Genomic DNA, 24,511 nt, shown 5'->3' with positions numbered 1-24,511 from the left:
GCCTCTGTCCATTCATTGGCTAATTTAACCTAGTATGAATGTGTGCCCTTGGTTTCTTGTGAGCATGGTGGCTCATACAGGGAATATGGGCTGTATTAGGTGATATATTTTTAGATATACTTCCATTTTTCCGGGGTATCATTCCCTTTAAGGGTTATTTTACATTGATGCTACAAATTAAAATAGATTGCAAGTATTAATTGGCTACCTGACCACATTTCTGTATGATGTATTCTATTCATGAAGCAACATTATTCAACATCAAGTAACTATTGTATTTACAGTGTTTTATTATTTTGTTTTCTTTTTTATAGCCTGGATTACAGTGGTCCATCTAGAGAATTCTTCTTTCTTCTCTCTCAGGAGCTATTCAATCCTTACTATGGGCTGTTTGAGTATTCAGCAAATGATACATATACTGTACAAATCAGCCCAATGTCAGCTTTTGTTGAGAACCACTTGGAATGGCAAGTATTGTATGCGACTGAATGTGTGGGAGATCAAAATTATAACAACATAAATTTATATAATTCTGTTTACTGTGCAAATACCTGGACTCAAGTTACCATTATGAATACATTTTGGGTAATCAGATACGGCATGATTAACAGTTTGTAATGGATGGATACTGCAACATAATTATCACAAATATATCTTATTATGCCTTAACATAAATAGCAAATAAGGTATTTATTTAAATATTTTTACATTTGCTACCACACAAATATACTTCTGAGTATATACAGTCATATGAAAAAGTTTGGTTACCCCTCTTAAAGGAGAAGGAAAGCTACGGAGGCATTTTATTGCCAATATATTAGCTGCAATAGTGCAAGCTAGAATGCTATATTTATTCTGTAGAATGTTTTACCATACCTGAGTAAAAAGCTCTAGAAACTCTCTGTTTGTTTAGGATAGGAGCTGCAGTATAAACGTGGTGTGACATCACTTCCTGCCTGAGTCTCTCCCTGCTCTGGGCTCAGATTACAGCAGAGAAGGGAGGGGCGGGGGAAGAGGAACAAACTGAGCATGCCCTTGCCCAGGGCAATGAGGTTTAAGCTGAAGGCAGGAAGTCTGATACAGAAGCCCATGTGTACACAATAGAAGGAACGAAATGCAGTGTTTCTTTTGACAGGGGAGTCAGAGCAGCATTAATTTGGGGGTTTACTGGTATATTAAGATGGACCTTTCTGATAAGGTTTACTTAGTTTTAACCTTTCCTTCTCCTTTAATTCTTTGGAGTTTTGTTTATCATTGGCTGAGCTTTCAAAGTAGCAACTTCCTTTTAATATATAACATGCCTTATGGAAACAGTAGTATTTTAGCAGTGACATAAAGTTTATTGCAATATGCATCAAAACAAAATTAGACAGGTGAATAAATTTGGGCATCCACACAGAGATATTACATCAATACTTAGTTGAGTCTCTTTTTGCAAATGCAGCAGCTTCTAGACGCCTTCTAAAGCCTTTTATGAGTGTCTGGATTCTGGATGGCGGTATTTTTGACCATTTGTCCATACAAAATCTCTCCAGTTCAGTTACATTTGATGGCTGCCTAGCATGGACAGCCTGCTTTAAATCATCCCATAGATTTTTGATGATATTCAAGTCAGGGGACTGTGACGAACATTCCACAATATTGTACTTCTCCCTCTGCATAAATTCCTTTGTAGATTTCTAAGTGTGTTTAGGGTCATTGTCTTGTTGGAATATCCAACCCATGAGTAACTTCAACTTTGTGACTGATGCTTGAACATTATCCTGAAGAATTTGTTGATATTTGGTTGAATTCATCCGACCCTGGACTTTAGCAAGGGCCCCAGTCCCTGAACTAGCCACACAGCCCCGCAGCATGATGGAACCTCCACCAAATTTGACAGTAGGTAGCAGATGTTTTTCTTGGAATGCGGTGTTCTTCTTCCACCATGCAAAGCGCTTTTTGTTATGACCAAATAACACTATTTTTGTCTCCAAAATGACTGTGGCTTGTCTAAATGAGGTTTTGCATACAACAAGCGACTCTTGTTTGTGGCGTGAGTACAGAAAGGGCTTCTTCCTTATCACCCTGTCATACAGATGTTCTTTGTACAAATTGCGCTGAATTGTAGAATGATGTACAGATACACCATCTGCAGCAAGATGTTCTTGCAGGTCTTTGGAGGTGATCTTTCGGTTGTCTGTAACCATTCTCACAATCCTCCGCATATGCCACTCCTGTATTTTTCTTAGCCTGCCAGACCTGGGTTTTATAGCAACTTTGCCTGTGGCCTTCCATTTCCTGATAACATTCCTTGCAGTTGAAACTGACAGTTTAAACCTCTGAGATAGCTTTTTGTAGCCTCCCCCTAAACCATGATACTGAACAATCTTTGTTTTCAGATCTTTTGAGAGGATCCCATGTGGTCACTCTTCAGAGGAGAGTCAAAAAGAAGCACAACTAGCAATTGGCCATCTTAAATACCTTTTCTCATGATTGGACACACCTGCCTATGAAGTTCAAGTCTTAATGAGCTAATCCAATTTGGTGTTGCCAGTAATCAGTATTGATCAGTTACATGCATTCAAATTAGCAAAATTACAAGGGTACCCACAGTTTTGCACATCCAGTTTTTCACATTTGATTTGACAACTGAATACTGCTTCACTAAAACTTTAGAAAACACCCCAGTACTCAGATGTTCCTGGGAAATGAAAGACATACCACTGTTATCTTTTTTGTTGAAAGTGGACTAAATTATTATGCAGGCTGAGAGGGGTTCCCAAACTTTTTCATATGACTGCACTCCGTTCACAGAAAAAAAGACCCAGGTGCTACCTTACACGGCTGTATTATCCACCAATTGAGAAAATGAGGTGCACACTGGGGTTTAAATGTATTAAAAGTTCATATTTGATTATAATTTACATTAAAAAGCATCTGTCTGATGTTTCGGTCTCTGCCTTAGACCTTTCTCAATACAAAAAGTATTGCTTGAATAGATAAAAAAAACATGACACCCACCACTTAGGAAGGGCACACCCACCAGATCATGTAACTGATACCAAAGAAAACACACAGTTTGTTATAAGTAAGTGTGTAACACCAGAGAGAAAAAGAAAGACATACCACTGTTATATTTTACAGTGCTTTCTAACCATGTTTCAAAAATACTATTCAATACTATTCAAAACTTTTTCACTACTTCTGTAAACCTTTTAGAGACGAAAATATATATAATTTCCTGTATACATAAAAGGTTCTTGTGTATATAACCAAACAGCGGATCATAGATAATTAAGACTTGAGTAAACATTTATAAATCATCCCAACACTCTGTCCTTACTCACAATCAAGTGTATTGCAACAGGTTCTCCATTTGATCAACAGCTGCCTGCTTTTACATACTTGCCTTAGAAACAGCTGCAAAGGGTGTACAATGAGTTTATTATTTGTCATGTCAGCTGCAAGGCATTGACTTATTCTCCAACATCACACCAATCCCTTAGAACCCATAATAACCACTTGTAAACTCAACATTTCACTTTATGCTCATTTGTCAAAGAAAAACCTCACTACACTAATGGTGCCATGTCTACTTTGCTTCATCTACAGTAAATGGACATAAAGTCAAGCACCATAAAGTGAAATTGTGGTTAGAGTCTTTTGACCTCTATTCTATAAATCTTTTCTTAACACCTGGAAAGCCAGATTGGCTCATTAACTTCACAAAAACACAGCTTATTCCCTTTATGATTATTCTGTGACTTTCCGATAAATATTAGCAGCTTTCCACGTGCAGAGTTCACAGACAACCATTTAAAACTTTCCATTCATAGATAGAACTTGTTACCATATGTTTTCACAAATTAGAGCAGCTATTAACTCCCTTTAAGTAGACTTAAAAGCAGAGCCCAACTCTGTATCAGTGGTGTGCACAAGTTGAGGTGAGAGGGACTGTTGTATTTAAAACACTAGAGGTCTGTGCTAATATATACCAACAAAATCCACATAGTCTGAATGCCAACTGTTTGCTTAAAGGCCCTGGCCCTCTTCATGGTATCAGTGACAGTGCACATACTCATAAGTGACCATTTACTTACTAAATGTTAGAGTGCCACAATCTGCAATTTGTTTTGTATTTTGCCCACTGCTTTAAGGTTTTGCCAAATTAGGCTCTCTGCTCCAAAATGGGTATGAATACAATGCTGCCTATATTCAGCATGAGGGGCTGGGTGCATGTAGGTGTGCCATCCCCGAATCAGCCTCTAACTAGTGTGATTCAGTAGCAGAAGATGCTCTGCCTTATAGCAAGTGGTAAGGACCAGGTTGGCCTGCGCTACCTGAAGCTGTGGTCTGCACCTTGTGTAGATTTTTTTATTTGATGTGAGGTGCAGGTGACTGCCAGTGAGAGCTTGAGCAAGGGAAAAAGTTCTTATCAAACAAGCTCCAAGGGGCTCTTGCATCCCCTAGTCCTTTGTACACCAAAACCCAGTTTATTGTAAATTGTGACTGTTGTGGTCTGGGCTATTTCATCATTTTCTAGAAATTCTCCTTTGCTGATAAGCTTGCTCTCTTGATGCCTGGTGGTGGGGTTAAACAAAAATGTAATTAACATTTGAAGATTTGAGGAACATTATACACATTGGATCCGATGGAAGGACAAGGGAGGGTGGGGTGGTAAAAGCTTCAAGTGACAGCCAAAACCTGTCTTCTCTCTCCTTCACTTCTTTTGAAGTCCACAGCATATGTTTGTTTTCTCCAATCTCTCTGCGTGTTGCTGTCATATATCACCCCCCTGGTCCCTACTCCACCTTCTTGGATCACTTTGCTGCCTGGCTTCCATACTTTCTCTCCAGTGAGACACCTGCTTTCATTTTAGGGGACTTCAACATCCCCATTGACAACTCTGCTTCTGCTGCCACCTCTAAACTTCTCTCTCTAACAGCTTCATTTGGTCTCTCTCAGTGGACGACTCACCTACCCACATCGAGGGTCATGCTCTTGACCTTATATTCTGCCACTCATGCTGCCCATCCAACTTAATTAACTCTCCCTACCCTCTGACTGACCATCATCTACTCTCCTTTCAGATACTGCTTTCATCTGCACCTTCACAACCATCTCTCTCTACCCACACGTACAGAAACCTTAATGCCTTTGAACCACAACAATTATCAACAGTATCAGCACAATCCATATCTCATATTAATACTCTCTCCTGTCCCAATATGGCAGCTTCTCTCTACAACAATGCCCTTTCAACAGCACTTGATTCCCTTGCACCTTCTACCACCCGTCACAGCTGGCCAGCTAAACCCCAACCCTGGCACACTAGTGTAACACGGTACCTCAGAAGATGTAGTAGATCAGCTGAGCGACGGTGGAGAAAGTGATCCTGACTTCATCCACTTCAAATTCATGCTCTCCTGCTATAATCGAGCTCTATTATTAGCCAAAAACAATACTTCTCTTATCTAATATCTACTATGTCCTCCAAACCACAGCAGCTGTTTGCCACATTTAACTCACTCCTATGCCCCCCTCCACCTATTAATGTTACCGCCCAAGACCTTGCTCATTTCTTTAATGAAAAAATCGATCTCATTAGGCTGAGCATACCATCCGACAACAATCTCAGACCAACGTGCAGTCCACTCACATCTACTTTGCACTCCTTCACCCCTGCAACTCTAGATGAAGTTAGCAAACTTCTAGCCTGCTCAAAACCCACCACCTGCTCCCTTGACCCCATACCCTCTCGCCTCCTCCACTCAGTCTCTGATACACTCTCTCCTGCACTTACCCAAATATTTAATCTTTCACTCTCTACTGGTACCTTTCCATCATTATACAAACAAGCACTAATCACTCCTATCCACAAAAAACCTTCCCTTGATCCCAGCTCTCCCACTAACTATCGACCGGTCTCCCTTCTTCCATTCGCATCCAAATTACTAGAAAGGCTTGTTTATAAACGCCTGATCCAGCATCTCACTCACAACTCCCTCCTCGACCCCTTGCAATCTGGCTTCCGCCCATCACACTCGACTGAAACTGCACTCACCAAAGTAACCAATGATCTTCTATTGGCAAAGTCTAAAGGTCACTATTCCATTCTAATCCTTCTAGATCTCTCTGCAGCCTTTGACACAGTTGACCACACACTCCTCCTTGACATTCTACACTCAGCTGGCATTCGGGACACTGCTCTTTCATGGTTTACATCTTATCTGTCTGACCGTTCCTTTAAAGTTTCCTTCTCTAACTCTACTTCTACTACTTTTCCACTCTCTGTTGGAGTTCCTCAAGGCTCTGTTCTTGGCCCCCTGCTGTTCTCGCTCTATACAACTTCACTAAGAAAATGTATTCAGTCATTTGGACTTCAGTATCACCCTTATGCTGATGACACCCAACTCTACTTGTCTACTCCTGATCTTTGTAATTCTGTCCTTTCCCAAGTCACAGACTGTCTCTCTGCTGTCTCCTCCTGGATGTCAAAGCGCCACCTGAAACTGAACCTTTCTAAAACAGAACTCATTATATTTCCTCCAAGATCTTCCCCTGTCCCTCAAATATCACTCACCGTAAACAACACCACCTTTCATTCCACCACACAGGCACACTGCCTAGGAGTTATCTTAGACTCTCATCTGTCTTTTTCACCACACATTCAAACACTTGCAAAATCTTGCCATATTCAACTGCGTAACATTGCTCGAATACGACCATATCTTAGTTCAGAATCAACTAAAACACTGATTCAGTCTCTCATCATCTCCCGCCTTGATTACTGCAACTTACTCCTCACAGGTATTCCAACAAGTCACCTTTCACAACTCCAATCTGTTCTAAACGTGGCCGCTAGACTCATTCATCTAGCTCGCCGCTCAACATCAGCTGCTCCCATATGCATGTCCCTTCACTGGCTCCCAATCTCTTCTAGAATCAAATTCAAATTACTTACACTCACATTCAAGGCCCTTAATAATGAAACCCCTCCCTATATTTCATCTCTAATCTCCAAATACACTCCTTCACGAAACCTATGCTCTGCTTCTGATCTTCGCCTCACTTCTCCTCTGATCACTGCCCATTCTCGTCTACAAGACTTCTCTCGGGCTTCTGCTTTTCTCTGGAACTCTCTGCCACAAGCTGTCAGACTTTCTCCTTCTTTCCAAACTTTCAAGCGCTCCTTAAAGACCCATCTGTTTAAAGAGGCTTATTCGATGTACCTTAATTAATCATTGCTGTATCAAAAATGACAAAATGTTTATATAATCCTAATGTCTCAATTGTACCCTAACCTTTTAGTTTGTAAACTCTAATCTCTAGGTCCTTCTAACCCTATTGTATTCTGTAATCCTTGTTTGTTATCCACCATTTATTCCCTGTTTGCTATAACTGCAGTAAAGCACTGCGTATCTTGACAGCGCTATATAAATAAATGATGATGATCCAATGGAAGGATAAGGGAGGGTGGGTTGGTAAAAGCGTTAAGTGACAGCCAAAACCTGTCTCCGGTTACTCTGTCGAAAAATCACCTTTCTTGGTGCCTTGGAGACATATTAGTCCTACACATATTCTACTTCATTTCTAGCCTCTGCTTTGTGGTGCTATATTTGTCCTAAAAACGTTCTTTTATAAATCAAAATACAGTTATTGAGAAATGTTACTGCTCATTAATAGCATTTCTCTAATTTTCTAACTATTCTTACATGTGACTAAATAATATTTAGATATTAATTCACAGGAAAAATATATGAAAAAATAAGAACTTAAAGGGTTGTTCATCTTGTAAACACTTTTTCAGTTCAGTTGTTTTGAGAAAGTTCACCAGACTTTCTATTCTCTAAGTAGTGTCAGCAAAAACATGCAACTCTTTTTTTGCACATTGCATGTTTGTCAGTGATAAATAAGCCATTATTATTTTTAACATGGGTATATACATTCAACATACAGATTTACGTAAAAAAGCAGAAACTTATCAGTACAAGGGGTAGGGAGGGCCGTACCCAAAAGAGCTTGTGCTTAGGTTTCTTTCAGATACTGTATCTTAAGTTTATGTAAATTATATAATATAAAAACATGAACACATCCTTTCTATTCATACTGTAATTAGTGGTTCCTGTGACCTTTAGGTTTCGGTTTAGTGGGAGAATCCTCGGACTTGCCCTTATTCATCAATATCTGCTGGATGCCTTCTTTACAAGACCTTTTTATAAGGCCCTTCTACGGCTGTGAGTATATTGAGAATAACTGAAATGCAGATTCACTGATTCAATACGCCATTCATGCTTTTAAACTCATAGAATTATTTTACTGATTCCAAATGAATCAGCTATATAGACATTTAAGTATAGGCTATACTTTTCAAGGTATTTATTTTGTTTTTATCATTTACATTGGTCTCTTTTAATGAAACTATGTTTTGTGGATTGAGGGCTCCAAATACAAATACAACACCTCTATGAGAACACATCCCTATGCAGATTGAGCTATAATGTATGTCTGATTTGTTTATGGATTAAGGTCCCCCAAGTGTTTTGTCCATACTATTTGACATCTAGTGATAATGGGGCTCATTTATTAAAGCAGCGCAGCGCATAAGTGGACGCAAAAGGTTGTCTGCGCCATCACAAGCGTGATCGCTAATATATTTGCGTGATATTGCGCATAACACAGAGCTTTTGCGATGGTTTTGTTTATGCGCATTGCGCAAAAGATTGGGCATTTATGTCGCAAACGATGCCGTGGTTGTTAGGGGCGTGGCTGTGGGCGTGGCTACAATGCGCTTGCACTGTGGCCGTTGCAGATTTGCGTCTGTATATGTGCAAAACTGCACCCGGGCAACAGCACCACAATTTTTACGCCTGCCTCTTCGTGGCGTAATAGTAACGCTCTTCAAAATGCGCATTCCTGCCCAGCTGGGCTAGTATATTCAAGATGAACAACCCTTGTAAAGTGCATATTAACCACGCCTTCCACCCAACATGTTTATATTGACCAAGGTTCCTTTAAGGGTATCAGGTAGGCTAAACACCTTTGCAACCAAACAAATATTAGCACAGAAACAAATGCAGATGCGTCTAAGTGAACGCAATATGCGCAATATGTGACGCAACTAATTAAAGCAGCGCATTCATACATGAGCACAACTAATCCTTACCTTTGCGGTATCTTCCTGTGCGCACAATTTATTATAAGCACTGCGACAGCTGATACGCAGTTTCACACGTCGCACCTGTCTTGTGTCTACATTAGCGCACAAATCGCACTGTTAAGGTATCGTGCGCTACATTATTAAATACTCGCATGCGCTGGGCAAATGTCTGGCCACTGCGCTCTTTTTAGCGCTGCGCTGCGTTAATAAATGAGCCCCAATCAGTCATATAAGGTGAAAAGCTTGCACTACATCTAGTAACCATAACAACTAGTTAGCAATGATTATTTACTATTCTCCAGCTGAAAAGCATACATTATAATGGGTGGCTGTATAACTGTAAATCATTTTGAAGGTTGAATGAGTACATTAGCCACTCAAAAGTGAGATGCACATTGGTTGCGATCAGGAAGGAAACTCAATATCCAGGAAACATTAGTATTGTGCAATGGAAATACATTTTTAGTCATTTATTCCTTCACCTTTCAGTCCCTGTGACCTCAGTGACCTTGAATACCTAGATGAAGAATTTCATCAGAGCTTACAGTGGATGAAGGACAATGACATAACTGATATCCTGGATCTGACATTCACTGTCAACGAGGAGGTGTTTGGACAGGTACAGTAATATGTTTTTTGGAAATATTTACCTAAATAAAAATGGATTTCTATACCCCTTTTCACAAACATTGCAAAAAATGTGTTTTTAGTGTAACATAAGAGCTATGAGCAAATAATCTCTACATTAATATGGCACATTTTAGTAATGTCTTACACAAGCATGCTTCCCTCGCACAAGTCACTTTTCTGTGCTGAGCTGAGGGTAGATCTTAAAGGAACAGTATTTATGGACCTCGTCATTAGAGGCATAGCTAAAAGTCACATTGACTGCATTGCTTCTTGTCCTTTCTGCCATTTCAATATATTTTTCCATTTATTTATTGTTTTAAGAGGACTCTGGTTCTGGAGCACAGCTCACCAAAAGGACTGTAAATACATAGGGAACAATGGGCTCTAATTATATCTTTAGCATTTACCTTATCAGAGCATTTGCACAGCTGTATGTGACTATTTGTAAAGCTTGAAAAAGTTTCAGTTGTAGGTATAGCAAAAATGTCACTGTAGTAAAAGAAATTTTAACAAAGTAGTAAAATATTTATAAAATCTAAATGTTTTGATAACATGTCAATGGCATTTCAGTTATCAACAGGTAGTTAAACATTGATTACTTGATACCAAAAGATGTTCTTTATCCTCGTATAGACAGCTCAGACCCGGCAAACTAGTTGAACATTGAATGCTGAACACAGGATTTGAACAAACCATGTTTAAATGGTGCTGTAAACTACACACAATAAAAGACAATGCACTTGACCAGAGACAGATTTTTTACTTTGTTTATGGTTCAGATTTAATTCAGACAGGTAATTGGATTCAGCCAAATCCTGCTGAAAAAGCCTCAGATTCAGGTGAATCAACAAATAATTATTTTTATTAAAATTCTGTATAAAAGGAGAAAATGAGAACATATGGTACATCAACACTAGAACCCAAAATATAAATAAATATATATATATATATATAGATATTTATCTTTTGGATATTATCTGTTTCAAAACATTGAATAAATAGATATGTTGTGGCCTGAATTTGATAATCACCAGTACGGTTTCTTTTCAGGTCGCTGAAAGAGAGCTTAAGTCTGGGGGTGCAAATATTCAGGTTTCAGAAAAGAATAAGAAAGAATATATTGAGAAAATGGTAAAATGGCGGGTGGAACGAGGTGTCGTACAGCAGACAGAAGCCCTTGTACGGGGATTTTATGAGGTAAGTTATATTGGAAATGATGAAAATCAGAAGGCTTTTTTATGAACAAGGTTTACATTTCAGATGTAAATTACCATGTTTTACCCACAATGCAGTGGTGCTTCTTAGAATTCAAGTGTATTTGCAGGCACTCACAACTCAACCAGCTCAAGAGAACCCTGGAATAAAGGCCATGTTGCCAGGGTTCCCTTGCATCAGTGCACAGCTTTGCAAATCCTCAGGCTGAAGGGGCACATTGGAAATAAGTATTTTTCTGAATACTGGATATGAATGCATGCTCAACATGAGCTTCCTGTAATACCGTCTACTTTGCCAGAACTATAAACTCTGACTGAATTTGCACTGGCGTAAATGTCCCTCACAAAATCTACTAAAAAAGACAACAGCACAGAATTTCTGCGTTCCTTGTTTTACATTTAGAGCCAACATGGTTTCTTAATGCCAAATTATACCCAACACTTTTGTGTATAAAAAAGTATAATCTGTTCACGCACAAATCATCTGTATGCAAGCAGCTATCTTTTAAATGAGTTGTGTAACTTGGAGGGCCCCGGGATGTGCCTACTGAAGATTTACATTGATTTACACTTTCTCCTCTAAATGTTCACTAAAATATAACTGATATATGCTGCCCAAGATGCTGTATCTATCTGCATAGTTGCATATGTTATGGTTACAATATAGGAATGAGGGTTATTATTTGGAAACCTAGAAAACTCCCTCTTTCATTGTTTAGACATATGAGTACACATGTTTTAAAAGAATCAATTAATGTAACCTTTGTAGTCCCCTAAATGAAAACAATAGTGACATATTGTTTTGGTAGTGCCACTGTTTCTGTCACAAGGCTGATAATGTAGCGGCAGCCCCATGACAGTTAGTAGTGTCATCCTGTAGATTTCCAGTGACTTCTCCTTTGAAAAATCTAAAGAAAAGTAGTCACATGTATATTTATATCATACATGACAAGCACAATATGGGGAGAAAACAGAACTTATGAAATGACTGTATAGTAACTTAGAAATTGATTAACACAATATATTATGATTCCCATGGGGAGAGCAGTGCTAGATTTTATCTGTGAGCTTGTTCACTAACCTTACCAGTTGACATCAACCTAGGCCTGAATGAATGATGGGCAACTTATGGGGTGTTCCAGGGGACACACAGATGGTGCCCATCCTTCTAAATGCAGCACTCCCTAACATAGGCAGTGTTGTATTAAGCATGTTGTAGCTCTTCCCATGCCATTCTAGGAGGGTCCATTTTGCAGGGCATTGTGCATGTTGCCCCTGACTTCTTAAATATGGCCTAATATCTTATATGCTGAAGAAATCAACATGCATCTGAAGTTGCACAGTATTACCATGAGGAGGTGCTGGAATACTAGAAAAAGGCAACTCCAGTACTAAATCAAAATCAGAGGCCATCAAAGGCCATCCCCATTCCCTGTAGACATTGAATATACAGTAAACTAATTTCTGTATGAATGCATCCACTACATGGCCATTTCTAGCAGTGCAACAGCACGTTTTCTTCTCAGTGAAAGACTAATACAGAAAAACTGTATCTTGTATAAATGGCAGATTATTTGCTTCCACGTTCAGAAAATATGAACATGTAAAGTGTATGCATGCCTACCACACATACTGTATATAACCCCCTTTTAGAATCAGGCCCGGATTTGTGGAAAGGCCACCTAGGCCCTGGCCTAGGGCAGCAGAATTTTAGGGGGGCGGCATGCTGCCCAACCACACCCACATTGTTTCGGAAACACTGGGGATGCGCTGGAGATACAATCATTTTTTAAGTTTCCCGTGTGCCAATCCCCATTGCTCCAATCCAGATGATGAAAATTTGCTCAAATAAAGGGGAGGGGACAGGGGCGACGAACGGCAGTGGGCCTGGGGGCGCCCACTATGTAAATCCGGCCCTGTTTAAAATTACAGTTTAATGTCAGTTCAAAACAACATTAAAACGCATTTTCCACAAAACTGTTCTATGTAGCACTTAGTAAGGACACTGTCAATTTGTGCAGAAACACTTTTTTACACCATTCAGTTCAGCCTCTTGGGGGCAAATTCACTAAGGCGCGAAGCGCCGAACGCTAGCGTTAATTCGCTAGCGTTTGGCATTTTCGCTACTGCGCAAATTCACTAACGAACGCTGGCGTAGTTTCGCTAGTGTTACTTCGCAACCTTACACCAGGCGAATCTTCGCTAGCGACGAAACTACGCAAATTCACTAACTTGCGCAGTGTAGTGAACGCTACCTTTTACGCTAGACTTCCTTCGCCACCTCAGACCTGGCGAAGCGCAATAGAGTAGATAGGGATTGTTTCCAAAAAAGTCAAAATTTTTTCTAAGTCCCAAAAAACGCTGGCGTGTTTTCTACATGATGGCTGATAGGCTGAAAAAGATCGAAAAATTTTTGGGGCTCCCCTTCCTCCCCCCTACATTTCCTGACTCATGGCAACTTACCTAGACAGTGGGCACATGTGTAGGGCAAAATAAAATTTTTATTTCCAGATTTGAAGGTTTTCTAGGCATTTGTAGTGCAGATACGTGTTCCTCCATTGAAATTTGAATTTCGCGCCGTATGCAAATTAGCCTTCGCTAGCGCAACTTCGCTTTATATAGCGAAACAACGCTAGCGCAACTCCGCAACCTTACGCTACCCCTGTGCGCAACTTCGGATTTTAGTGAATTTGCGAACTGCTGGCGAAACTACGCCTGGCGAAGTGCGGCGAAGTTGCGCCTGGCGCAACTTTGCATCTTAGTGAATTTGGCCCTTAAAGTTTTATGAACAAAAGCATACCAATCATATCACACAAACCAAGGTTCTATACAATTATTGGTATTTGTATACCCTGACAAGCCTATTACACCAAACAATTTTCCAGCGTCACTTTTTGGAATCTTAGGAATAATTCACACTACGGGTCCTATGGTAAATCAACAGGTACGGGAAGGCATTATAAATTAAACTATTTCATGTTTCCATTCAAAATGCCGATTCCAGCTCACCCTTAAGGATCGTTGGTCCGGGTGCACCATGCCCCGGACCCCTCGCTAGTTCACTGGATACAATTCCCAAAAGGATTAGAAATGTGAGATCTTACCCGGACTCCGTTGTGACCCAGGTGCAGCCGCCCTGAGTCTGTCGCTAAGGGAGAACGCAAAGTTGCACACACAAGAAGTTTTAGGCAACGCACTCTTCGGATCACCCAAGGAATCGCTCAGTCTTCAAATTGCTGGTAAAAGACTTTAGTTTTATTGAAGATTTAACATTTTAACAAACTGTGTAATCCTGCGCCATGAGGTCTCCCTGACAAGCCTGACTGATATCCCACCTACTATGTATATTAGTTAGGTTAGACAATGTTTTCTGTCGATGAGCAATGTTGCTTCTCTTCACTTTATGCTGTTCCAGTCCTTTGTATGCTCTGCACAAAAATTGGTATAATAGGAAGGCAGCCATTATGTGTGTGCTCTACATTCTATCTGTGGCCAATCAGACGGAACAGGGGATGTGGCCAGCCCATGTATGGCTAAAATGCTAAAAGATATTAGATGCAGTAGTGAGCCAATTATTCAGTAAAATACTGTCCTGGAGGCAACCCTACATACCACACAAACAGGGGTGTAACTACAGAGGAAGCAGACCCTGTGGCTGCAGGGGGCCCCAGGAGGTATAGAGGTCCCACAATGCCTTGATTCATATACAATTTCAATGAATATTGGTAAAACAGGTCAATCTCTAGACATTTTTTGGCCCTGAAAAATACTTTGTGTTGGGGCCCAGTAAAATCTAGTTACACCACTGCACACAAAGACTTCATTTAACCTTTAGTCACAGACATAGAGGCCTATTTATTAAAGGTCAACTTTTAGTGGTTTTTAAAACCATGATTAAACTCTTTTTATAAACCACGAATATATTAAGAAATTTACTTTATAAGATTAAGTGCTGGGTAAGCATGAAACGCGTTGGGCTCCATGTGGGGTTATTGGTGTTTTTTTTTTTTTTAGGGAAATTGTTTTAAAAAAACAGGAATTTTTCGAGAAAAAAATACTATTCATGATAAAAATCTAAATCCAAATTTTAATAAATTGGCCCCTAAAGTTCTTTCAAAATTGTACCTGTTTTTGTTTCAGGTGGTAGATTCAAGGCTTGTCTCTGTATATGATGCAAGAGAACTTGAGCTGGTAATTGCAGGAACTGCTGAAATAGACCTCAATGACTGGCGCAATAACACAGAGTACCGAGGAGGTAAGTTTTAGCTTTTTTAAACTATTTGTTTGTCAGTAGTAGGGATGCACTGAATCCCCTATTTTGGGATTATGGCCAAATCCCAAATCTTTCATGAAAGATTCATCCTAATACCAAACCAAATCCAAATCCTACCTTGCATATGCAAATTAGGGAATTAGGGGCAGGAAAGGAGAAAAAGAACCATGCGCTGCATATGTGGTAAAATAATTTTTTAATTCCTGTTTGCGTGATGAAAAGTCACGTGATTTTAAAGATTCAGATTTCAGATTCCTTGTGCCTGTCCGAATACTGCTGAAAAAGACCGAATCCTAGTTGTATACTGAACCTAATACCAGATTCGGTGCAGTCCTAGTCAGTAGAACACATAGGCACATTGATCTCAGGAAACATAAATAGGCAAGTAAAATGTACATCAGACAATCAATTGTCATCCAAGTAAATAAACAGATTATCACAGAACTAGTATAGGAAAAGGAGTAGTAGACTAGTTAATGGAGTTACTGTGTATTAATACCTTCTGGGTATAGAATATCAGACTTGGGTCCTAACTATTGGAATTATTTGATCTAATTATTTTCATGAATTGAGTCCCTACTTGTCATGGTGGCAAGTCCATTTCATGGTTCTTCTAGTTTTAGTTCAGCCACAGATGAAGGCATATAAGTGTTTAATTGAGGCAGACATTTGGAATTTTCTGCACTTCACACACACACTGAATTATGACACTGACTTAATACCAACTAGTGGGCTAAAAATGTGTTTAGTATTTCATTAATGAATTCATGCTTTTTGGCATGAATTTTAGAATCGATTTATTTATGTTATTCAGAGTCAATGTGGAATTTGCGTATAATGGGACTGGATAGATCTACGGTTCTTTGATTACTGCTGCCTTAGTAAAACTGACGTCTGTGCATTTATAAAGGCTGTATGGTTCTTCAGGTTTTTTCTCCATTTTATTTAGTCACTTCTAAACAACACCTGCTGACTTTGTTTTGATTTCAGGATATCACGATGGCCATATTGTCATCCGGTGGTTCTGGGCAACAGTGGAAAGATTCAACAATGAACAAAGATTACGACTCTTGCAGTTTGTCACTGGGACATCTAGTGTGCCATATGAAGGGTTTGCAGCTCTGCGAGGAAGCAATGGGCTGAGGCGATTCTGCATAGAGAAATGGGGAAAAATAACATCTCTTCCAAGGTATCATAAACAGCAACGCTGTAACCTGTAGGCTATGTATTACCATGGGGCAATTTTTCCTCATCACTGTAAACCCTAACATCCAATAAGTTGTTTCTTTTCACTGATTTCACTGCACCAGACCAGTAGGGCAAAGTGGCAAATTCAGGGTGTTATTAGATTGCAATCCCCTGGACCCAGAGTTACATATATATACATTTTGTCACCTGCTGAGGTCACCCAGCAGGTGCCCCAGTGCCCCATCTACATTGCCCTAAATGTCATCTGTTGATAGCATTAAGTTATTGGATAAGGTACAAATCTAGCCACTCTAAGCCCTCATTGTTAATAAATACATAACTGGCCCTAATTTTTAATGATTTAACCCAATATTCTTTGCAGTTAGGCACGAGTAAGTAGTCTCTCCACTTCAACTCTTAATACAACTTGTCAGTGAAGAATATGTATAGCCGGTCCTGCTGGGGGAGTGCTATTTTAAGTGGAATCTCCCTAGGAAAATCCTGTACCTTCAGCTATTAATATTTGTATGAAAACATGTCTCTGTTCTGGCTAAGGGGAATTAAGGCATTTCTCATTGGAGAACTAGCCATATTCCCATTTTAGAAAGGTGTGTACTATTGTTATTTTTGTATTGCATTATGCTGCAGGCCTTAGGAAATGTCCTCTATTCATTTTCACATCAACTTATAGAAAGTAGCACAGGAAATGTCATTATTCGTGGCATTTCTTAAAAACTGTCAGTTGTCTTTACTTAGAAGCATGTGATTTAAATTATCTTAAATTATCTTAAATATTATCTTAAATTATCTTAAATATTAATATTGACTTATAATACAGTTTATTTTCCAGTGGACCAGAAATAAATGGTGTAAAATCCAGGAAAATGTAAACTCAGGGAAATTACACATTATATATTGGTGGGACCACCAAAAATGGTGTAACTGCTCAAAAGAGTCCTATGACAGTGGCTGAACTTGTTCCAGCTGCATATCCTTCTGATCACTATTCACCTCTTCTTGGTGTCAGTGGAACTTTGCATAGTGAAATCTGGCCCGATGTAGGTGCTTAATAAATATGCATGTGCACACATGGGAACACACAATGAACAGGTCTTTATATTCATCTAGGAGTTTATTTGAAATGAAAAAAAGATCATGATTGTGGCTTCATTTGTTGGTTTGTTTTGTGGTGCTTTCACAAAGACAATGTACAGGAAGAAGCCTGATTTATAAGAGGAAATGCCCTAAGAATGCAGTGCTTTGCAAAACCGTTTAACAATGGACAAACTGTTAAATGCTGTAATTTGTCTCTTGCAGGGCACACACATGCTTCAATCGCTTGGACCTTCCTCCATATCCATCTTATTCAATGTTACATGAAAAACTGTTAATAGCAGTGGAGGAGACAAGCACCTTTGGACTTGAATGAGCCAATACAAGGACATCTGGAATTTTCCTGACTGGTGAATTCATATAACTATCCCACAGACACAGGCTGTCGTTGTGGTTATGTTTTCACATTGCATTTTTATTTCATTTTTTGCAGTTCTAATTTTTTTTCAGCTAATTATGAACATGCATGGGGAACTGGTTCCCTCCAAGGTCCTACCTTTTTGCTTTCTTCTTCAAATTCCAGCAATCCACAAAGTTGACTCAAGGCTCTGTATATCTTTGCATACCTCCAATTTATCAGCAGTAGACTGCATTTTAAGCGCCAAGAAGATGACCTTTCTCTGTATCTCTGGCAAGTTAGCAAAAGGAATTATACAAGTTATCACATGTCTGGATTTTCCTAAATGGACCAAAACCTGGGTGCACAATGTTCAAATAGCAACACCTCTGAGCAAAAAATCAACATGTTAATCAGCTGGAGAAGAGTGACACGGTACAGAAAAGACAGCTCAGAATACTACATGCTATTATCTATTTTGTTAATAATAATTGTTTGCTTTTTCATACATTTAGGGAGGGGTGGTCTATCTGTTATCACACATCACAGTGGAAGCACAAATTTGTGTTCTTTGCAGCCGAAACTCCAGCATTTACTAAACTGAGAAACTTGGTGTGTGGAGTCCATTCTAATTTCACCAAACCTTGTGGAATCCCTTCTGAGCTCACTTCCTGTGGAGTTCACTCTTCCTTTTTTGGCTTGTACATACAGTAGTTTCACTTGTTTTATAAAATTCACAATACATATTTGCTCTGATGTCAAACTAAAATGCAGGTGTCTATCTTGTAAGCAAATTTAAGTTACCAAATCAGTCATTTCCCATTTGTAAAACAAATGACTCATTTAAAAAAAATAATGATTCTTCGTAACAGCAATCATCAGTTTGTATGGTGCAGAACCATATCCTTAATGATTGGCTTAATGGTGTGTTTTGCTATTAAAATGCAGAGGTCCATAGACAGCAGTCATAAAGCAAGCTATTTAGTGGCTGTAAAGGTAGACCTCTGACACATCAGCAATATAGCTGCTCTTGGTTATTTAAAGAAATATAAGCATAGAAACTACACTCGTGCAATCTGTTCCCTCATACTGCTTTTCAGTGAATAGAAGGTAACCATCTAAAATAATTTTTTTCTTAAAAAGGATGTCAACCCAAAATATATACATTGCTATTATTCTTTTTTCCTGCTATAAATTGCATGATATAACAATTGTTGTGTTTTGGCCTTGAAAACACAGTTTTTTTTCCAACTATATACACAAATTGCATTGCTATCAGCACCTCTCCCTTCCCTGACAGATAAACATTGTCTGCAGCACATAGGTGAAACAGCACATTTTTATCTGAGGCTAAGGCTGAGGCTTAGTCTATAAAGCTACTTTCGGTTCATATAAAAGAAGCAGGTTACAGAGATCAATCTAGTTTCACCATTTTAGGCTGTGTTCTAGATGGGGATATGAGGAAAGAGGCCATGTTTAAAAGGGGGCAATGATAAAATAGGCTGTGTGCAAGAGGATTAAAGAGACTCGAGATGGGAAAAGATGCTGTGTAAAAGAAGGGGGTAAATGCAAAAGAGGCTGTTTACATAAGGAGGAAATAGGAAAAGAGGTATGTTAAAAATTATAGGAAAAGAGACCATATACGAGGGAGGATAATAGGGAAGAGGTGGTGCTCAATGATAGGAGATGGGAAAACAGTGACATTGTATCTTCCAGTCTTTGCAATATATCATTTACGCTGCAAGAGTAAATCATCATGATACTGCTAATATTAAAACAAATTCACCCAATTCTCTTCTGCAAGGTTATTCCATATGTACTTTTGTAGTTTGAGCAGTGTCGGACTGGCCCACCGGTGGGCCCAGGTGTCAGTGGGCCTCTCAAGCCCGGATTTCTCGGACGGGCGCCCCTAGGCTGCGCTGCAAACGGCGCTATTCAAATGGGGACGCACAGGTCCCCATAATGCGGCTGGGCGGCATGCCGCCCCTAATTTTTTGCCACCCTAGGCCCGGGCCTATGTGGCCTTGCCACAAATCCGGGCCTGGGGCCTCTAACTATTTGGCCTATTTCATGGTCATTTCCTATTTCTTTATGGGAACAAAGAGGCTTAATAATGGAAGAATAGTATTTAGAGAAACGAGACTAGGAGAATAAACAGATTGAGTGAGGAGAGGAGGTATAATAGTTTGGAAAGTGGGTCCCTCAGCCTAAGATTTTCTGGTGGGCCCCTGGCATCCCAGTCCGACACTGGGTTTGAGAAGCTGATTATGAGATTCTGATTACTGGAGGGAGGGTGTTAGGCATAGGCGGAGGGTGATTTTTTTGTTTGGAGAAGCTAAATTTGACAATATATTGCTAACTTAAAGGGAACCAGTCACTAATAGAGCTAATAGGGCTTGCACACCGGTTGAGTTAAACAGTAAGTTTTTTTTTTATCAAAATATATTGTGTATTGGAACGGGTCCTGGCACATTATACTCAGTGGGAGACAGTGGGTCCTGGCACATTATACTCAGTCGGAGATAGTGAGTCCTGGCACATTATACTCAGTGGGAGACAGTGGGTCCTGGCACATTATACTCAGTGGGAGACAGTGGGTCCTGGCACATTATACTCAGTGGGAGACAGTGGGTCCTGGCACATTATACTCAGTGGGAGACAGTGGGTCCTGGCACATTATACTCAGTGGGAGACAGTGGGTCCTGGCACATTATACTCAGTGGGAGACAATGAGTCCTGGCACATTATACTCAGTGGGAGACAGTGGGTCCTGGCACATTATACTCTGTGGGAGACTGTGGGTCCTGGCACATTATACTCAGTGGGAGACAGTGGGTCCTGGCACATTATACTCAGTGGGAGACAGTGGGTCCTAGCACATTATACTCAGTGGGAGACAGTGGGTTCTGGCACATTATACTCAGTGGGAGACAGTGGGTTCTGGCACATTATACTCAGTGGGAGACAGTGGGTTCTGGCACATTATACTCAGTGGGAGACAGTGGGTTCTGGCACATTATACTCAGTGGGAAATTAAATGCTAATTTACATATAAGAGCCTCAGGAAAATGGTAGGTATAACACAGGGCTGTTTTAATGAAAACAACAATGAAAAAAGTCAGAAAAACTAGTACAGTAATATAGTAAGCAACAAGAAATGGACAAAAAAAAAACTTTAATACTTATTTAAGCTGGTGGAGAAGCTGCTGTATATAGTACATGTGAGTTGGATAAAAGCTGCAAACATGCCCAGCTGGATATTCCAACCCAACTGCTTCTTATCTGACTCCCTACTGCCATGCTGCCTTCAGTCAGTAAAGTTTTCCCAGCCACGCCTACTCTGTACCTGGTTGGTACATTTCACTGTCTTTTAAGTCAGCTGTGCTCTGATTGGACAAGCTACAAACCACATTATCCAATCAGAATGCAAGTGATCTTTTCAGCATCGTGGTTTGGAGGCGGACCTTAGCAATAAATCCATGATTAAAGGAACAGTACAGTCAGCAATGGAGCAGGTTTTATATTGTTTTATTTCTTTTTATTTTAAGGGTCAGACAGGTTTGGGGAGGCTTAGCCTCTCCTAGCCTTATTGAAAATCTGCCTATGGTGTTAGGCCAAGGTCACACTGAGTGTTGCCTGCATTTTATTCTACAGGCTGAGAAGTGGAGAAACACTTATCTCCTTGTTCAATTGGATCCAATCCCTTCCCCAGCTCTGTTTATCTGCACAGCTTCCGCTTGAGTGCAGGTACATAAAGCAGACTGGAGATCGGACAAAAATGCCTGCTTTATCATTAGTTGGGCTGCTCTCTGCTCCATGTGCTTGCACTCAAGCAGAAGCTGGGAAAGGGAGCAGACCCGCTTGTCTCACCCTGCAGAAAAAAATGTTTCTTCTACTTCAGTTCAAAACTGTGAGATACGTTTTCCTCACTGAATTGCATCCATCTCTATGGGAATATCTGAAATTGAACAAGGAGATAAGTGTTTCTTATCTAATTGAATCTGGCCCATTGTGAGAGTGGCACACATAGGGAGAGGGAGCCTTAGTTGGGGAAACTACCCTTGGAAAAGGTAGTCCTTTTAAATAACATTTCTTTAATACTTTTCTTTGTATGGACTACACTACACTATACCAGAAAGTTGTTTTATTTTCTCCAATGGCAATTTTTTACATTTTTGGGTTGTCATCTCTGAAAGATCACTTTAAAGCCATAATGAGATGGCCCGCCATAATATACAGTACATCACAACCAAGGATCATTTTTACAATATTCTCACAATTTAAATACCATTGTACTATTATCTGCATATTATAAAGCTGTGCTTCCTTCAGCATATATTATTATGAATAGTGCGTATGAGCACTTGAGTTTATACTGTGTTACTCTACGTATTTGGATCACTAGTTGTTTGACTTTTTCCTTAACATGGAATTATTCGTGTTATAGGATTTTCCCCCAATCACAGCAGTTTACTTTTTACAATGCAAGTGCTTTTATAGCAATATATGAGATGTACATATATGCAATGGAACATGGGTTACTCAAACACAGAAAAATCGATCTTATTACTGATTACACTCAAAAAAAGAAAATCAGAGATATTTCTGTGACTGTTAGTGATTGAAGGATTATTAACAGAAACACTACATTAAAGGAGAAGGAAAGTCTGTTTGCACTTGGAGAACATTTTCCTTCTCCTTTAACGTTATAGTGAAGAGGATGTTAGCTACTCTATATTTTAAACTTCTACATATTTTGTGATAAAATGTGTATAAGTATAGAACGTTACCCATAACATAATACATATTTCAAAAGAATGAATTATGAAGCATAGGGACAGATTTATCAAAATGTGAGATTAGAACTCACCACAGAAAAACTCAATTTCTACTTATTTCTATGGGATTTTTAGAATCTTATTTATGGAGTTCACCATTTGGTAAATATGATTCTAAAAATCCCATAGGAATGAATAAAAAGTGAGTGAGTTTTTCTGTGGTGAGTTCTATTCTCACATTTTGATAAATCTGCCCCAAATTTTAGAGATGTTTCAGACAGCAGATTTATAGGGTTCTCTCCATTTAGAGCAGGGATCCCCAACCTTTTGAACCCGTGAGCAACATTCAGAAGTAAAAGGAGTTGGGGAGCAACACTAGCATGAAAAATTTTGTTGGGGTGCCAAATAAGTGGTGTGATTGGCCATTTAGTAGCCCCTATGTGGATTGTCACCCTACATTGAGGTTCTGTTTGACAGTGCACCTGGTTTTTATACAACCAAAACTTGCCTCCAAGCTAGGAACTCAAAAATTAGTACCTGCTTTGAGGCCACTGGGAGCAACATCCAAGGGGCTGGAGAGCAACATGTTGCTCACGAGCTACTGGTTGGGGACCACTGATTTAGAGTATCACTTACAAGGAGCTGTGCTGCATGCATTATTCTAAAAGGTTTAAAGCCATGGTTGAAGCCATACAATGCATTGTTGAACCCAGGAGTCTAGGGCCTTCTCAAAGGGCTGGATGTTTGAGAAAGCTGAATTTTACCCAATTTTAGCCCTATAATATATAACGGGCACAACTGAAAATTCTGTGTATTCATTTGCAGCCACACATTTTCTCCAGATATGGCATTATTACCATGGCAACAATAACCTAACCCTATCCCAAACCCAAAAAGCAGCCTCCAGTATACATTTATCAATTTACCTTAAATTCCACAAAACTTCATGTCCAGCATTTTACATACACAACAGTCCTAATGGCTGCCAGTAATATATATCAGCTGCTAGAGGTGGTACCTGTAAACTAACTACTGCTAATAAAGGCTGACAAAAATGACAATGTATTTACCATTTTCCAAAGCTATTCATGGATTATAATAAACAGAAAATAATTATGGGAATAATACAAACATTTAGAGCAAATATATAAAAAGGGTTCACACCCACCCGGCACACACTTCATAAATGCCATTGTGGGCTTGGGGTTGCAGATGTTTTCAGAATGTCTACTCCATCTATAATAATTAAAAAGAAAAAGAGAACATGTTCAAAGCAAAAAGTTCTAGAAAATAGCATGGCAATTATGCAAAAGTATATATATGCTGAGCCTTATATTTATCCAATAAACAGGTGGAGCATTCACACATGTAGATTTATAAAACATAACAAGATAAAATGGGCCATCATAATCAGTTCTTGTTGTGGGCCCTGAAACAATTTAAACAACAATAGAACCCTGTCTTTAAAATAAATTTGAGGTCAATATGAAACTGTTACTTGATGGATGAGATTTCCTTACTTTCCATGGCACTGAGAACTCTGTGTTGAAACATTCATTATTTCACCTGCTTAGCTTACTACCTCTGCAGGATCAACATTCCAGGCAAGAGTCTTCCGCTGTCTCGCTTAAGAGCATGGCTTTTCTGAAAAAAAAGCTGAATTTTGTAAAATCCCTTAATGTATTTAAAAGTTTGTCATCTAATGTCTTAAATATTTCTTTTTATTACAGCTCAAATTTAAGTACATCCGTTATGTATATGTCTGTATATCTGTGTATAGATAATAGAAAGCATGTTTTAAAACAAAACAATATACTTCTTTTTCTAGAACACTGC

At 39.3% G+C, this 24,511-nt stretch overlaps 1 protein-coding gene across 2 annotated transcripts in view; it reads left to right on the top strand.

Annotated features, from left to right (window-relative positions):
• hecw1.S (HECT, C2 and WW domain containing E3 ubiquitin protein ligase 1 S homeolog) overlaps positions 1-18,395 on the top strand; it is a 168,804-nt gene extending 150,409 nt beyond the window's left edge. For both annotated transcript variants that reach the window (XM_018269351.2, XM_041567575.1), the window contains 7 exons: positions 315-467; positions 8,121-8,219; positions 9,632-9,761; positions 10,823-10,969; positions 15,127-15,241; positions 16,250-16,448; positions 17,765-18,395. In XM_018269351.2, coding sequence (XP_018124840.1) covers positions 315-467; positions 8,121-8,219; positions 9,632-9,761; positions 10,823-10,969; positions 15,127-15,241; positions 16,250-16,448; positions 17,765-17,876 — 955 coding nt within the window. In that variant the 3' untranslated portion in view covers positions 17,877-18,395. The remainder of the gene's footprint in view (positions 1-314; positions 468-8,120; positions 8,220-9,631; positions 9,762-10,822; positions 10,970-15,126; positions 15,242-16,249; positions 16,449-17,764) is intronic.
• The last annotated feature ends 6,116 nt before the right edge of the window (positions 18,396-24,511 follow it).

The sequence above is a fragment of the Xenopus laevis genome, chromosome 6S (genome assembly GCF_017654675.1).
Source record: "Xenopus laevis strain J_2021 chromosome 6S, Xenopus_laevis_v10.1, whole genome shotgun sequence".
Taxonomy (NCBI): Eukaryota; Metazoa; Chordata; class Amphibia; order Anura; family Pipidae; genus Xenopus; species Xenopus laevis.
Note: the sequence above shows the minus strand (reverse complement) of the source record. Positions and strands in the feature narration are given on the sequence as shown.